This window comes from Pinus tabuliformis, chromosome 9 (genome assembly GCF_031772625.1).
Source record: "Pinus tabuliformis cultivar Carrire ecotype Pingquan chromosome 9, CPIR1, whole genome shotgun sequence".
Taxonomy (NCBI): Eukaryota; Viridiplantae; Streptophyta; class Pinopsida; order Pinales; family Pinaceae; genus Pinus; species Pinus tabuliformis.
The window spans coordinates 1,803,289,744-1,803,308,104 of record NC_142307.1 but is presented as its reverse complement, the minus strand read 5'-3'; the positions used below and the strand labels follow the sequence as shown (position 1 = coordinate 1,803,308,104).

The window sequence follows — 18,361 nt, the reverse complement described above, 5'->3', positions numbered from 1 at the left end:
GATTCTCTACCACCTGTCCCTGTTGAACTGAACATGCACTGACATGCAACTGAGTTAACTGATGTATTCTTTAGTTGTATTATGAGTTAATAATTAGTTTAACAACTCATCATTAGTCTATCTGCAGTTAGACTAACTACAACCAGTTTAACTAAGTTAAACTGAACACAACTCCATCAACTGTACCTCCAGTCCACTAAACTCAACTCACTTGAGTTCTAACTGAAGTCATGCATGCAACAACTCAACTGACTCATAAGAAAAACGAATTTCCTTCTGACAGCTGCATGTGCCACTTCTGTAGCTCAAACTGAAGTACTCCAAGAGAATAAGATTAAGTTTATAGTCCAAATATTATTGTGAGATAATAATATTTGACTTTTCTATTTTTGACAGCCAGTCTAAAAATAGACTTGATCACTCACACTGTGATCACTCACACTTTCATCAAAAATAGAAGTCCATCTATTTTCCCAACTTGATCAATCATCCATAAACATAGACATGATCCATATGTCTAAAAATAGACATAGTCTAAAAATAGACTTGCGCCAAAAAATAGCCTGCGGGCCCACTTAGTGAAGGCGACTCTTTTCACTAAGCTCCATCATCTTGTTGCAATCTCAACAGTAAGTTTCTAAAAACATAGTGAGTACAGAAGGATCAACCTCTGCAGGCGCGATGATTTCTTGCATCTTGTCCTGGCTTCCTGAGGTGGAGGCCTTAGTGAAGCTCTTCTTGGCTTCCATAAATGTTTCCTTAGCGTGATCCAAATCAAAGTCAGCTTCTTTCTCTGGCACTTTGCAGACCCATCCCTCTTCTTCAAGTTGTTTACCTTTATCAGTGCCAGTCGTCATTCCACTTCTCAGCACAATATTAACACTTTGATCTTCTTCGTGGGGCTCAGCCCTCATCATTTGTAAATTTTTCGTCGGCTGCTCAGACAGTGTTTTCTTCTCTTACATTTTAGCTATTAGCACCGGGAATTCTTCTATAGTATGGTCAAACTGTCTACAGTATTGACATGATGGGTGTGTAGGATTCTGGCACTCTCGCGCATAGTGCCCCGGTTGTCCGCAGTTGTAGCAGATAATCTGACCATGACCTCTACCAGGTCCTCCTCCTCCTTGGCCCCATCCTCGACCCTGATAACCTTTGCACGCTCCTCCGACGCCTTGATCTAGAGGTCGAGTTTCTGCTTGCATACGGTACGTAGGGGTTCTTTCCATCATCAGCTCATAGCTTCGACAGTGGCGCTCATCGTGGCCCACAGATTTGCAGAAATTACAAAACAACTGTTGGGGTGTTTGAACGAACTTCTAAAGTAAATGGCAATTATCCATTGCATGTTTCCCAGTAACTTGACAAATGGCACACCATAGTGCAACCCCCATGCTCAGCCCTATTGGGGCTTCTGGTTTCAGGGGAATCGACCCCCCTTGTAATATAATTTGCATACATGGGATAGTGATCCTTATCGTGCCCATGGCCCTTGCACTTCAAACACCAGACTTCTGCATGCATTTCTGGTTTAGTCTCCTTGTCTTTCTTCAAACTTTGTAATTCTAGGTGTAAGCTCGCTAATTGTGAGTGGATATGTTGTACTCCCAGGTTCGTATCTTGAATAGGTGATGTGTAACCTCATTGTGATTTCCAGGGCTTCTGCCTATGTTGCTATCTTTTGTTGTGACATAGCGATTCTCAAATGGGGTTAAAGCGACGCAATAAACCAATCGCGATGTTGGCTATCCGTGATCTGCATGTTATCCTGTATGATTTGGCACTTCAACCTCTGATCAAAGTCCCAGGGTGTCTCTTCCACCTTCATCATGATCTCTTTGAATTCAATCATTGACTGTGAATCAACCTTAGGCTTACTAAATTCTTTGTTTAATGTCATCTTAGTCTTTGCTAGTTTTGCAAGAGGGTTATCAGTGCAATACTTAATGTACCAGGTTAGCATGTGATCCTGCAAAGCAGTAACTAATTGTGCCTTCTTTATATTATCATCGATGATCTGTTGTGCTTTCCATACAACGTTTGCAACAAACCAGAACTTCTCTAGATCTTCACTTCCTATGCCCTTGAAGATCGGCATCTTCATTGCGTTCGTGAATGGTGGTGGCGGAGGTGGAGGTGTGGGCGAAGGTGTATGCGGTGGAGGCGGAGTGGATGGGTGATTTATTCTAGGAATCCCTTGAGTGATTAGCTGAATAGTGCTTCGCGGCATAGTCTGCCCTGCCCCTTCGTCGTCACTTGAAGGAGGTCCAATCAATGGACTATACTCTGGTCCTGATCCTTCACGATTTCTAAAGAATCTTCCACTTCACGTAGCTCCAAACATCAAGGTAATGGAATCACCCGTTTTTCACATAACAACATTTTAATCCAAGTATTCAATGATCTTAAATACTTACCTCGCGGTCCTTTGAAAAATCTTCGCTCCGCTTCACTATCGCTGATTGAGGTATCAAGTGAAAATTCTGTAGCAAATCCTCTGAGAATTCGATCGAGCCAATGATCGATAGCCCGCAATCTTGTTGTCAGAAGCTTCTAGTCATTGCACTAATTTTGGAGTCCACACTATAGGACTATCGAGCTTCCACCTTCCTTGACTGTCTGTCAATTTGGCTAACCACTCGTACATTTCAATGGGGAAGGTGCGAAAGAAGATCTTGTGTATCTCAGTATACAGATACATGTTCAACCAATCCTCCTTTGACAGGCACAAATTCATGTTCTCTTGCGCCGCAAACTCGTGAATCTTGTGATCCGACAACTTTTCAATTTCTTTCCTGGTCGGATTCCAATGATGTGACATCACACATCTCTTTCAAGCAGATCTTGGTCCCGGCAATGAAACCATTTGTTGGCTTAGGAGGTCTTGACCCAGGTTCAGAGTTAGTTGTGCCAACCAACAAAACCCTACACTACTGGCCCTTTCGGCAACAACTCGTGTAGCGCAGGCTGCAGTCTCACCCAAAGCAGTATGGGGGGATGCAAGAACCAAGTTTCTGCATCTAGAGACTAGTGTGATGTCTTCCAACACCTTAGATTTGTCTTTGCGTAGATCAAAAAGCTCCTAGGTCTCGTCACTGTAACTCTGTTAAAATGGTCTTCAGACCTTCGCGAAGGTCCACGATCAGTCCTTGCGGACCTTTAGTAGTCAACCTACCTACTTACGCGCATCAGAAAGCAATCCTAAATTGGTGCTCGCACAGATCTATTTAAGTCGTCAATAAACATAAGAGAAATCACCGGAGTCTTTGCAGAAGTGTTTAAACATTCATTGTGTCCTTTATTAGGACTGATTCAAGATAATCGTGTAGCATTCAATCAATATTTCATAAAATAAGTTATTTATCAACAACATATAACATAAACATATATGAACAGAAATACTTAAGGATTCTTCAGAAAACTGTCTTTATTGATTTCAATTCACAGATTACAGACTCAAACTGCCATGCACACACAGCTACAGGGGTCCGCGCACTCAGCTGCAGATTCTACCTAGGCCTCCGCACACTCAGTTGCGGAGCCTTTCTTTCCCTATTTAAGCGCAGGAAGCCGAGCCTACCTGCCTTATTCCTGCCCAAGACTCTTCAATCAATCCAATTCTCTATCTTTTCTCCATCTAGTTACCTCTTCCTCTCGCTAAGACTCAACTATTTATAGACTTTTCTGTGAATCTCAAAACCAACTCAAAACTTTACTTAAAACAAGGGGCTAAGCCCCTTTGACTTTTATTCAACTACACGCTCCGCATCCATAAATCACAGAGACTTTACATCTTTTACATAATTTGTTACAAAAAAGATTATTAATTAATTCCTTTCTACCCCTGGGGACCCCATCCCAACATCGAGTTTGAATTTGTTTCTGGAGTATTGGTATGAATTTCTAGAGTATTCTAAAATTTGTAATAGATTTATATTCAGATGACAAGATGTCTTGATCATGAGAGAGCACTGTGAAATATAAGATTGTGCGTTAGAAAAAATTTGATGTCTAAAATAGGCTTCCTAAAGAATATTATAAAATAATAATGCAAATAATAAAATAAGATTACATTACATCATGAAATTTTAGAGAGAAAAAAAAAGAAAAAAAAATATTTTTTCAACTCATATTTTCAACTTATCTCCTTAGAGTTTTACTCAAATTTCGAGCGGAATCACTCGTTGTATGGGCAATTTAATTCCTCATCCAAGGAGTACCCATGTTGCATACTTTCGATGGACCTTGTTACACGAAAGATGAGAAATACACGAAAAAATATAATTGCAATCACATTTTTCATGTATTTCTCATTTTTCGTGTATCAGAGTCCATCGAAAATGTGCAACATATGTACTCCTTGGATGAGAAATTAAATTATGTATCCAACAAGTGTTCTCACTCGAAATTTGAGAAAAATCATCGGGAAATAAGTTGAATTATGAGTTGAAAATGAAGTTTTTTAATTTTTTAATCTTTTTACCTTTTTATGGGTGAATCATCTCCCATGGTTGACATCATCATCTTGAATCCTATTGGTTCTTATAAAGTTGATTTTGGTTGTACATTTTTGTTTAGAAGCCCATTTTAGACCTTAAAATTTCTCTAATGGCTATCATCACTACTCTTCATACAAGGGGCATATTCTTCCTGGGCCAAGCAATAGAGCATTGACAGCTGGATCTTTCGTACCCGGTGTGGAAGAGTGCAGAAGAGATTGGATTATGGATTATTAGGTGGCCTTGCGACATCATGGCATCGCATCATACAAGATTTCAGTTAGTTGGCTTCATGAAGAAGGCTTCAGGTGATACATTGGTTTGGAAGGGTGTTTTGAAAAAGGGTTCGATGGTGGTTTCTAATATTTACAACTATATTTTGTATAAAGTCAACTCCTTAATAGTCTCGTGCTGGTACAAGAAAGCTTGGAGGTGGCATGTTGCTTTGAAGGTGATCATCTTCAACCAGTTGGTCTAGAAAAACAAAATCCTTACCTTGGACAACAATTGTAAAAGGGGATATCAGGGCCGGGGTTGGTGTGATTCCTACCACATGGGACAGGAAAGTGTTGCAAATCTATTTATCCATTGCCCCTTGTCAATTGAGGTTTGGGCACGTATATTAAATTATGTTCAGATTCCTCATATGGGTTCCTTTGATTCTATGGAATCTTGTTGTAGGTGGTGGTTTAGTAGGAGAGGGATATATAAAGCTCTTCCTCTATATACTCTCTGGGAGATTCGGCAAGCAAGAAACAATGCGATCTTTGAAGAAAGACCACACAATATCTTTAGAATTTTCTCTAATACTTGGTATGGTTGTCAACGGGGGACTTTTTAAACGGGTTGGTAACATTTACACGGCATTGTGTCCTCCATTGTATGTGGTATTCCTAGCAGGTTTCTTCGATGGCACAGCTCATATAGGTGTGGATGTGGGGCATGGTTGAGGATCAATCTTTCTAATACATTTCCTACTTTTCTGGCATGGGGTTCGGGCATGTGTTGAGCTCCTTGTACATATGTAAAAAAGTGATATGCACAAAAGACCACTTAAGGAGCTCTATGCGCTCCATCCAGCCAACCAAAGAGGGTGCCAAGAAGGAGGACCGCCCAGCTGCAACATCAATAATAGAACTTGAATCCCCATACACTGAAATCTTCTGCAACTGTAAGCGCTTAGCAAAAGCCAGCAAACCCCAAGATTGAGTTATTAGCTCTTAGAGTTATTAGCTCTTTGGGGTTTGCTGGCTTTTGCTAAGCGCTTACAGTTGCAGAAGATTTCAGTGTATGGGGATTCAAGTTCTACTATTGATGTTGCGGCTGGGCGGTCCTCCTTCTTGGCCCCCTCTTTGGTTGGCTGGATGGAGCGCATAGAGCTCCTTAAGTGGTCTTTTGTGCATATCACTTTTTTACATGTGTACAAGGAGCTCAACACAGTGGCGGATGGACTGTCGAAGCGTGGTTTGGTTGTTGCTACAGGTTCAATACATTTCAGTTTTTTTGTCGAGGGCAAGGAGATGGCGGAGGGAAATTTTGATATGCTATAAGTCTGGTTTCTACGCCGTTTCTGGTGGCTTTTGTATTTTATAGGATGGTGTTCCTTTTACATCCTTCTAGTTGTTTGGATTGACTCCTGTGTGTAGTAGATCCAGGAGATCTGGATTCAATTTTGGTTTTAACATATGAGCATTAGATTCGCTAAATACTTGGGAGTCAGTTATGATTTTTCTAGATGATCATGTATTTTTTTTGTGTGGGGGCCGCGGGGAAATTCTCTGAATATGTACTGAAACTGTCTACTATTAATAGAAAGCTACAGCAATTTTTTCCTTCTGAAAAAAAAGAGTGTGGCTATCATCCATATTTACTGAGGGTAGATCAAAGAAATACAAATGCATTTGTTTTCCAAAATGAAGCAACCACATCCCTGTTTGCACTAGATGCTAATTGCTGTTCAAGCTCATCAAACTTCCAAAAAACCAATCTCTTGTGAAGAATTCTCTTCGCCAAGTTCGGCAAACTCAGGCTCTAAATTCCCGAACTTTGATTTCTGATCATCGATTTCTAAAATCGCTCTAAATTCCCGAACTTTGATTTCTGATCATCGATTTCTGATGATTTTAGATATGTCAAACTCATGAACTAATCTTGGCAAATTTTCAATTTTCATATGTTGATGTCTTTACCTATTATAGCCACATCTCAATTTTTTAGTCTTTTAGATATTTAATTCTTTATTTTCTGTTTTTTATCGATATTTTGTTACTTCTTTTCAATATGTATCCGCTGTAATTTGGCCCCTTTCAACCGTCTCAGAAATTGTCCCCCTGCCCGATTTTTGAAACCCAATGTGACACAGGTGCAAATAAAACCCTTTTTAATCTCTGAGAAAATCCGGCTTCTTCCTAATCTGATATCGTTCCGTCTCATTGAGTATCAAAGTAAATGAATGCTGCAAAACACCATTAATCAATCATGCTAATGTTCTCTCATACCTACTTGCAACTACTAAAACACTGGCGCTGGGGAGACATCAAGGGAGGTGAGCCACTGAATAGGGGTGAGCTCTTGGGTTATAATTGGTCATCTTGCTGAATATACAAACAAACAGGTGTTCAAAAACTGCAAGTGATGGGAGACTCTCAAGTGATTATAAATCGGTTAAATGGGATTTGTACTATGGAAATTTTTCTCTTCAGGCCTTTTTATGAAATACTATTGAATTTCAAAGCTGCTATTAATGAACACTCTTTTTTCATGTATATAGAGAAAGGAACATGTTGGCAGATCCCCTCTCTAAAGATGGTCTGTCCATGGCACCAGGAGTCGCCTTTTCCATGTATATAAAGAAAGGATGATCCAGGTGGATGTTGGTGGCCACCCACCTATCCCATTTGGACCCCCACAACTGTCTCTTTCAGTCTTTTCAGTTTCCTAAATTGTAGCACAATTTACTATTTTTAGCAGTTTTTCGGGTCCTAAACTTCTGGAGCCGTTTTGAGGCCTTAAACGACATTTTTTGGGAAATCTACCGCAGCGATTTTTCTTCCAAAAAATCGTCTTTTCCGTTGTAGTCCTCGGAGAGATCTTTTCAACGGGCTATCATGTGTGTCAAACGGAGATAATACGACCAATTCGCGACCCCGGGAAGTTGATCTACCAACTTACCCAAAAACGGGGCCCACAATTTGGCGTTTCATCTTCTAAGGTTAGGTTTTGGAATGTGAAGGGTTTTCCATTGTTTCTCAACAATAAATAGGCCTTCGAGCCTCATTGTAACACAGTTCAGAGACATGTAGCCACACATCTCTTCTCAGAGATAAGCTACCATCGCCCTAGCTGGTTTATTTCCATTTCTGGTTGTAAGTATATTTCAGTATTTTCCATTAATGAAATGAAGTATTATTTCCGCTGCATCTTTGTGTATATGGTTATCTCTGTATTTTGTTGCGTTCCTGTTTAAATCCGGATCAAAGGAACATGTTGGCAGACCCTCTCTAAGGATGGTCCACAGATGGCTCCAGGAACTTGCCATTGGTAGGACCATCAGGAAGGTTTCCTTGCTGAAGCCTTCTTTTTTCTGATCTTCAGGCTAAGCCTGAGCTGGTGCTGTAGCCTTCTTTTTTCTGATCTTCAAGCCTGAGCTGGTGCTGTGTCTAAAGATGGCTCCATGAACTTGCCATTGGTGGGACCATCAGGAAGGTTTCCTTGTTGAACATGATCCTGGGCTTTTTTCCTTATCGTCAACTTTGAGCTGGTGCCATGATTACTTGCTGACGTTTGCTTGTAGATATGAAATGGTTTATGGATGATTTGGTTACTGTTTTTATGTGAAACTAAGACTCAAGGGTCTGGATTTATATGGATAACTATATGATGTTTTGTCTCGGCCTCCATAAGGTTGCTTACTTGGAGAATCTATTTTCTGGTGTTATATTTGAAGGCTTATGTGGGAAATTTCCTTTTTTATTTTTTTATACTTTTGGATTGCATGCCTTAATAATTTTTACTCTCTCCTTGAAGACTGTTTACTAGGTGCTGGAAGGCATCTATCAAATGTAATTTTTTTTTGTTGCTTTTAGTATTCTGTGGGAGAAAAGGGCATCTATCATTTTGACAGTCCTTTAACCAGTTCACTTTTTCAAATTCATGGTATTTTAGTTTGATAGACAATGCTTCCACAGAATTCATCCAGAGAAGTTGCATTTCTTGAAGATTTCCAATAAATTTTTTCAACCAATGCTACATTTGGAATATACTCTTGTATATTTTCATTGGTTTATTTATTATTTTTATGTTCATGCACTCTGTCATGGACAACACAAAGCAAAATAACTACCAGTATCGACATATTAGATTACACATTACACAGGATCAATGTACAATCTATATGAAGGGAAATTTGGATTAAAGAGCATTAATTTAGACACTATTCTCTCTGCTCAGGCAACTACTAAGGATCCATGTGACTACAAGCAGTGGCAACAGGAAATAGTAAGTGAATCACTCAACCGTTGTTCAACCTGTCAAAACTTGACACTGCATAAAAAGAAAGATCAAAACAAAACAGAAAATGAAAGAATAGTTTGTTTAATCAAAAAAAATTGGTTTGATAGGCAATGCTGCCACAAAATTCATCAACGAAGTTGTCTTTCTTACGATTTCCAATAAAAAATTTCGACCAATGCTACATTTGGAATATCCCTTGTATATTTTCATCGGTTTAATATATATATTTTTTAATGTTCATGCACTGTCATTAACAGCACAAAGCAAAATAACTACCAGTATCAACATATTAGATTACACATTACACAGGATCACTGTACCATCTATATGAAGGGAGATTTGGAATAAAGTGCATTAATTTAGACGTTATTATCTCTACTTAGGAAACTACTTAGGATCCATGGGATTACAAGCAGTGGCAACATGAAAAAGTAAGTGAATCACTCAACGGTTGTTCAACCTCTCAAAACTTGACTTTGCATAAAAAGCAAGATCAAAATTCATATCTACAAAACAGAAAATGAAAGAATAGCTTGTTTTAATCAAAAAAATTTACAGAGCTGATTTTATGTTTCAAACTGTTATTATGTGCCTATTTCTCAGTCAAGTAAACTGACCAAGTCAACCCTATGAGCCTAGTTATTTATATTGCGCTACATGCAGCCCTCATGTTTGCCATCTATCGAAGAAAACCCAAAGCTAATGCAGAGTATGCAAACAGAAGCCATTATGCCTGACAGACAGTTTGAAGCCTGTAGACATGGAAGATGACTGACACTCTGGTAGATTTCACAGTGCCCTCATAAATGCTTTTTCAAGTTCTGTACTTCACTCGATACAATTAAAAGGATAGATATGTCTTGCCCTTTCCTAAGACAAACACATGATCCAACCGCTCTGATATACGGCCATGGTTGTAGCTATTAAATAAATAAATGTCTCTAGAGCTCCGATGAGAATGATTAGTGAGGCACAAGAAAAGGCTCTTACTTCAATCCAGATTTTCCATGATAACACTACCTTTAGGTTCCACCAAACCGTTTGCCAAATTGTCTTTCTCCATCAAGTTCAATCTCTGCAAGGCAGTCGCTAAAATTTGATCCTCTGAGTAATCAGTTAGATAGCCCTGTTCCACTATCAAACCTTCTTTTTCTGCCAACGATGCCACTTCCTCTTGCACCTTATCTGGGCCAACATTTTTGGCATCCAGCAAGTTACAAGCAATCTCCATGCCCTTAACCCCATGTAACAGAGCCATAGACTGTACATCAGGCAAACCTCCTCCTCTTGCACTCACTTTCTTCGCAATTCGACGCCCCTTTACCAGATCATTGGAAAGTATGGGCACATTATAATTGACCACAAAAGGGCATGCACCGATAATCACAACTCCAGTACTAGATTGAACTTGAGATGGGCCATAGTCCGGTGATAAACTCAAGGGGCCAGAAGCTAACCCTACCCATTGCCCCTCGTGGTTGGGCTTGAAATAACCCAATGCTCTTCTGATGGAATCTATATTTCTGTTTTCATGGTGTGCTGCTCCATATAGAAAAGTTGGTACTGTGGCATGTCAAGGCCTCCTATCAGTTATGAGGTTGGTGGTAATATAAGAAATTCAAAGAAATAACAAGCTGGCTGTTTATGCTAATATGAGATATTGAATGAGATAATATATGGTTTGTTTCTGCTGATGAAGATAACTATAGCCGGATATAGCTACGGACACTGCAATTAATCTGCAGAAAATAGTAAAATCCACCAATGATTTTGCAGGGAAAAAGAATGTGATACAGACCTTTAAGACTGAGACCAATTTCAGCTGCCAGAGATCGAGCCAGAGAGGCTACCTGATGCAGAGAGGCATCCCCCAAGGGATGGTAACATATGTGGTCAACAACTCCCAATCTGGGATGAGTTCCAGAATGCCCTTCAAGATTTATTGTCTGTAACGCAGCCCTCACCATGCGCAATAATGTGTTTTGCGAAGGATAAGATGCCTGTTGTTGCTGTGATGAAGAGAAAGGAAATACAAGTGTGTAACCTACACGGTTGTAGTCCTTGTCTTCAAATGCATTGAGGAGCGCAGCAGCATGTGGGTAGGCTTTGGCTGCCTTTTCTACGGCCTCCAATGCTTTGGCATTCCTGCTCTCAGATATATAAAGCTTACAGCACGCTACCGCGGCCTGCTTCATCGTGAACAGTCTAGTTTTGTGAATGTATTGACGAACGGGAGCAGGAAAATAAAGTTGTGGATGTGCCAAAAGAAAATTTTGGGTGATCCAAATAAAACCTGTGAAATTTGGGTAAATCAGGTTTGGAATCGTCATTACCTTAATAACCTGTCGTCTAAAATGTTTAAGATACACGGCCAATTTTGTGTCGACGCATCCTAAAAGTGAGGTTGGCCATCAATTCCATCGATGCTCTCGAAAGCTCAACTAAAACTATTATCTGAGAACATCATTCACTGACTTGGTCCTCTGGCATTCACTCATTCCTCATTTTATGATCTATTAAGCATTAAATACAAATTATTTTGGACAAATACAAGATGGGAATGTTGTCACGGGATGGGAAATTTAATCCACGGTCGTCTAATTGCAAAACAACTCTTTAGATATATTTGTTTGGAATGTAGATTTTTTTATTGTTCTAATTTATAATGAGGAAAACAGGTTTATGGAGAAACCCTATGAAAATTTGTTAAAAGATTTAATGATTCGGATGAACCTTTCATTTATTATGGGAAAAATTGTTAAAAGATTTAATGTTTTGGATGAACCTTTCACTCCTGATCAGGGTCATGATCAGGGACATTAGGGATATGAAGCAGAATATATACGTGAAAAGAAAGAGACTTATTCTTAAAATATAAGTGAAAAGAAAGAGACTAATCTTTTAAAATGCAATGGGGTTGTGAGAAGGTTTTACTATTATTTCAATAAAGAATATTATGAGAAAGAAAAAATTCCTAGAGAAAATGTGTTTATTATTATTCCAATAAAGAATATCATGAGAAGAAAAAATTTCTAGAGAAAATGTGTTATAAATCGTAAAAAGTCTGACATGAGTGAACCAAGGTGTGAGAGAGACATTAGGGAAGATACATTAGATAGACATTAAGGAAGATACATTAGGAATCATTGAAAATAAAGAAAATGTTATTATTATTATTCCAATAAATAATATTATGAGAATAAAATGTTTCTAGAAAAATTGTGTTAAAAATCATAAAAATTTGGATGTTTTGGGTGAACCCTTCACCCATAAAAATTATTGTTGAATGAGTATACTTTAAAACTATTTTTGTGTGAGTCATTTATAGCATTGCTATCTACTCTCTTTTTTTATCATATTTGAAATAAAATTAAATATCTAAAAATTAAATATAATTTTTTTTGGATGGGAAATTTAATTCTACAAGTTTCATTGTTCTAATTGCAAAACAAGTCCTATTTTTGGATGAGAAATTTAATTATACAAGTTTCACTTTTCTAATTGAAAAACAACTCTTTGTTAAGATAATTTTTTTATTTTGTTTATGGATATAGAATTATAGTTGAATAAGTACACTTTTAAGGCACTCTTTGCATGCATGAAGTTGGGTTACACTTTTTGGCAAGCTAAGGCACGTTGTGGGTGAAAAAAGTAGCTCGATCGAGCTATTTGACGGCTTAAAGATTGCTCAATCGAGCTCGTATGTAACCCGAGGTTATGCCAATACAACTTGGACATGGAGCCTAATTGTCATTAAAAGACTCGCCTGCGATCTGCCCAAGCCATTTTGCACAAACAACGAGGGAAAGTGGAGCTTGACTAAGAGTTTGGAAGCTCGATGGGGATGGAGGAGCTCGATCCAGTGACCTAACGACCCCACTAACATCCTATAAGCTTGAACCAATCACCATATGGAGGCTAAGGTAGGTTTCCTATCATTTTTTTCCTATTTAAATGAAACCCCGCCATACAAAAACCACAAAAAACAACCATGAAAACCACCAAGAAAACCATTGAAAACCACAAAAAAACAATAATTTAGGTTTTAATTTTTTTTCATTTCAAGTATAAGTTTTTAATAATTTCAATGATCACATGTTTATTATTTTGAATGGTAAAAATTTTATTTTCTAATTATTTTAGGTTTTGAAGTTTTTCTTAGAAATTTAGTGAAATAAATTTTCAACTGATTTTGATTTTTTGTTATTTAAAATGCATTTTAAATTTTAAACAAATTTGACCAAAAATATATCCAAAAAAATTTAAAACATAAAACAACCAAACTATAATCAATAAATTAATTAATTAATTTCATATTGCATATAACATTATTATATTATATATTGGAATAGAGATCTTCACAATCTAATCATTAGAAGTTTAAGATTGAAATATTAAATGTGGTTGCTCATGGTGAATTTCTATTTATCAAATAATTTTTTTTTAATTTAAATTAATTTATATTTTAATTTTTTTTAACAATATAATAAATTTTTTTTAAATTGATTATTTAAATAAAATATTGTCTAAATTAAAAGTCTAAAACTATAAAATTTTGTTTTATATATATATATATATATATAAAAAACATAACACACATAAAAAAAAATATAACTATATATAGTTAGTTATATACCTATAATTATAGTTCATAATATAATTATAGTTCATAATAAATTATATAAATATGTATCATTTAACTATATATAACATAACAATAACTATTTAACACAATACACACATATACACACTCTTATATAGCATTACTATATATTAGATAAAGTTATATATAATTATATTTAACTATATATAGCATAACATATCATAACTATAATATAACATAACTATAATATAGCATATATATATATATATATATATATATATATATATGTATATATATATATATAGATATAGATATAACGATTATATATAGATATATATGTGTGTTTTTTTTATATTATATATATAACTTAACCATATAATTGGTAAGTTGAATACTTTTTTTAACAAACACCTAGAGGGAGGATGGAGCTCCTTCTGCAGCTAGGGTTTGACCAAGTGGATCTGAGTACGATAGGCTAGTGCCAGATTGTGTCAGGATGGCAGCCTAACGTGTTGATGGGAATGAAGCACTTTGTATGATGAGTTGGCTCCCAAACTCTCACAGTGCAAACTTGCCCAAGGTAGTTTCAGAACAAAGTTTATGGTTTTTCAAATAGCAGAGAGGGAACAATGCAATCTCAACAGGTTTTTGGCTCAGGGTAGACCTGGAAATTTTTACAAAGGTAGAAGATGGTAAAATAACATGGGAAGGTTGAGCTAGACCATGATCTAGTGGACATTCTGGTAATCTAGGGCCTCGAGCCCAATTAGCAAAACCTAGCAAAGCTAGCTCCTCCAACTAAGCCCTATATTGTTCCTATGGAGGTAGTAAAGGGATACCATAATCGGGAAGGGGTAAAGCAGTTTCTTCAGTTGGAAAAAGATTAGGTGGATGTTTGGCTCATTCCCAAGAAGGAAAGTTTTAAGGGAAAGGTGCATCACTTTCAAATTTGGGTTTCGTTCAACAAATTTCTTATGCAGAGGATCTTGTAAGTATTTCCCTTTCGATGCCCCCTTCATTTTCTCAAAACACTAGCGTAGTCTTTATCGAAGGCCTGGAAGATATAGTAAAGAGTTGTGGATTGTAGACAAGCCGTGGAGCTCCAAAACCACTCAGTGAGGGTTTTGAGAGAGATGGGATGGATATTCCCTTAATAGAGAGAGTTGTTCATAGAAATTGGCTGCTACTGTGAGGGGTATATCTCAAAACCTAGGTGAAGGTGGGGATCTAACTACTGTGGTGGAGTTCAGTAGCACGAGGAATGGGTCTGGAGGAGTAAGTGAAAGAGATGATCGAATAAGAGAAAAAGACCAACCAGGGACACCTATTCGAGGTGATGAAGGTGGAAGGGTGAATAATTTGAAGTCTCTCTTATTAAATGGGGGAGTCTTAATAGGAGATAAAACCATAAGGACAAAGATCTGGGGTTTGGTGCTCACAGTTAGCATGTAAAGGAGGCAGGTCATATTGGAGTGGCAAGAGAACCCTGTCGAGTGGAGGTGAATTTCCTTTCCCGGGGAACAGGAAACGAGTCTTTCTTCTCGGATAGGAATAGTCTTAGAGTGGAAAAAGACCCAGAGTTGGAAGGGAAGATAAATTGTCGAGAAGACACTAAAAGAAAGAAGAGCAAAGGGATGTGGAGGAAACCGGAAGACAAAAATCTGGTACTTGGGAAGGAAATCCACTTCGATAAGGAAATGGAGGCCTTTGAACATATTATGGTTGGAAGGGAAAAGGAGAATTTTTTCTCTAGTGAGGAAGTAGCCAAGTGGGTAAAGTAGACATGGAAGGATTCTCCAGTGAGAGATGTTGAGGTTACAGTTCTTGTTATGGAATGGTTTATGCTACGCTTCAAGTCAACAACAAATCTCTCTTGGGTACTCGGGAAGCACTAGAGCACTGTAAAATCCTTGGTTTTTATTCAAGATATGGAATCATCTTTTCGATGCTCTCTGTGGAAGCAGTTTTTGTGTGGGTAAGGCTTCTGGCCCTTCCTCCTTAAATGTGGACAGAAGATGCTTTTAAGGTGGTAGGTAATAATCTAGGCAAGTTTCTTGAAGCGAACATGTCCTTTCTTACCACAAGGACCATAAGAGTCACAGAGATTCTGGTTAAGCTTGATCCTTGGGATGGGCTGTTTGAAAACATCAAGTTCTTCTTCGATGATCGTTCCCATTTTCAGCAACTTGATTATGAGGAATTACCTTTCAGATGTAATCAATGCTATAAGATTGGACACTTGATCAAAGATTTCCCACTGTAGGTGAGAGTTAATAGAAGATAGAGAGTTGCATTAGGGATTTTTGGGATCAAAGGGTTCCACTGGAAAGAGGCGGTGCACATAATGAAGAGGAAGCGTCGGGATCTCCTTTTCCAATAGAGGTTGTCACACCACTTGTCCAAGATATTGGAGAAGCATAAATGAAAATTGACGCAACAAAGGAACAAGAACCCTTTGTTGAACCTGCAAGTTTAGAATAAATCCATGAAGACTTGTCTCTACCTCTTATGCAGTCGAGTACCTCTCGTCTCACTTCTTGTGCTATTTCTCAATTTGATGTTGTTATTTGTTATGTTTCGAGACCTGGTCATTCCAAGTCATTTCCTTCTATTTTTGTATCCCTAGATAGCTCATGTGCACCTCTAGACAACCTTGTAACCTCTATCCCTCCTCTAGTCCCCTTTATGGATAGTTCCTCATGCTCGTCACCTTCCCTACAAGCCCACAACCCTTACAACCTACAAACTAGACTTCCCAAGGACTTTGTGGATAACCGGTCACGAGGGCTAGGGGAAATTCTAGGAAATGCATTATCCCCAAAACTCATAGGCAAAAAATATAATATGTCAAAGGCTTAGTTGAAGGCTCGTATGGATATATCTGATGGTAAACAAAAAACTCTTAATGGGGTGCTTAGAGTAGCACAAGCCCTTTTATATGGTTCCTAATGATAGCCCTTGATTTCAACTATTGAGGGTTAGTTGGCAGTTGTAAGAAACTAGCTCTGAAATGACTCATGTTGGTTTCTTCTCCTGATATTCTCCTACTTCAAGAAACTTTAGGCCCAGGGGAAAAAGTTGCAAAGATGCTTAGTAGGAGTTTCTCATGCTAGTTCTTTTTCTCATTGGATGCAAGAGGATGATCAGGTGGGCTGGCCATTGGTTTCAACCTGTTGAAATTTAAGATTTCTAATTATTAGAGTTTGGTTTCGACCTTGGGAGTGGAGGTTTACTCCATAGACTTAGCTATGGATCTCACAATCCTAAATATGTATGGACCCTATGTACACAGAGAATATTTACAGAATTCTTTCTTTGCAAAGTCATTTTTGAAGACGAGCAATCTAGTGCTTGGAGGCGATGGGAATTTCTTGCTTGGGGCATCAGAGGTATGAGGATCTTTTGCACTACTCAACAACCCCCCATTAAGTTTAATAGTAGAACTAATAAATAATGGGGACCCTTTTTGAATTTAGATAAAATCCCTTACTTTTAATAAAATAAGACAATTTTAGTTTTTGTCACCAAAAAACATGACTAAATGAGAGAATTCCCTTATCGGAGCTTTCATATCGGAGCTTAGGCTCATAACACATATTCATAAATAAGATACCCATAGGCTTTTGTTTAAATGCATTATCGAAAGAACTTTATCAAAATATTTTAAATATTGTAACATGTCCCATAGGATAAGTTGTGATAAATCCCTCCCTGATTAAAGTTTTCAAATATTCTAAGCCTAAAGTAATAAAGCACTTCTTTGCGAATATAATAATAAAAGACCTGGCCCCACAGGATTTCCACATAGCATTATCGGAGCTTCTGAATATCAGAACTTTTCATATAAGCATCACTCAAAATACTCTGATATCTTAATCCTCTGATCCTCTGATATCTCTTTTCGCCCATCCTCTGATATATGACATCTCCGATACTCTGATATCCTCATATCGTCGATCTCTGATATTCCCAATCCTCCAATTCTCCGATAAACCCCTCATATCCATATCAGAACTTCCTATCGGCTATCACTCTTTTCAACCCTCAATATCAAATCTCTGATACAAGACCTCCAATATCCCTTCCCACTTATATTTTTAGTCATTATGTTTTAATAATAAAAGCCTATCGGAAGGTAAGAATATCACATGTTTCAAAGATACAACCATAAGATTTCTCTGATATAATATTCCGATATGCTGACATGTACAAAAGCCCATGTGAACCCATGTTTTATCATTTAATGGCCAAATGTAATGAATTTATGATTTCAAAGTTCTAAACGATTTGATTATTGCAGCTTGATATCACTAGATTTTGCTCATAAAGACATGAATTGATATGAAATTGGTTATTCGCTCTAAGGAATTCTTCAGTTAAGAAAGTTTCCACTTATTCATGTGTTTTCCCTTTGCAAGCCAGTCCCAATAAGCAAAGCTCAATGGAAATGTCTAGGGAAACTAAACCCAGGAAGAAACCCGTTGTTCAACAACAACCGGTTGCTACTCCACCTTAAGCTACTGAAATTCCTGCGCTATTTTTTTATACGGATTGCACTCCAGACATTGGAACCTCCTCATGTGAAGCTATGTACAAGCTTTTTGAAGATGAAAAACCCAGGGTAATAGAAAGAAAATATACTACTGATGATTCTACCTCAACCTTTGAGTCTACCTGGAGTGACGTTGCCAATTCTTTCTTACACGTAATTGCATCTTGGCCAAAGATATTTCCTTATACAGACATG

General features: G+C 37.7%; 1 protein-coding gene across 1 annotated transcript; it reads right to left on the bottom strand.

The window, feature by feature from the left end:
- Positions 1–9,527: 9,527 nt before the first annotated feature.
- On the bottom strand, positions 9,528–11,365 carry LOC149155971 (folic acid binding / transferase). The gene is made up of 2 exons (XM_089437785.1): positions 10,810–11,365; positions 9,528–10,574 (listed from the first exon to the last, which is right to left on the bottom strand). The coding sequence occupies exons 1-2, from the start codon at positions 11,339–11,341 to the stop codon at positions 10,003–10,005; spliced, it is 1,104 nt and encodes a 367-aa protein (XP_089293911.1). The 5' UTR covers positions 11,342–11,365; the 3' UTR covers positions 9,528–10,002.
- Positions 11,366–18,361: the final 6,996 nt, after the last annotated feature.

Bases quoted from the DNA above. Each gene is read 5' to 3' on its own strand.
- LOC149155971 (XM_089437785.1), bottom strand. From the start codon at position 11,341: ATGACGATTCCAAACCTGATTTACCCAAATTTCACAGGTTTTATTTGG. The intron at 10,575-10,809 runs GTCTGTATCACA...GACATGCCACAG, and splicing joins AATTGGTCTCAGTCTTAAAG to TACCAACTTTTCTATATGGA.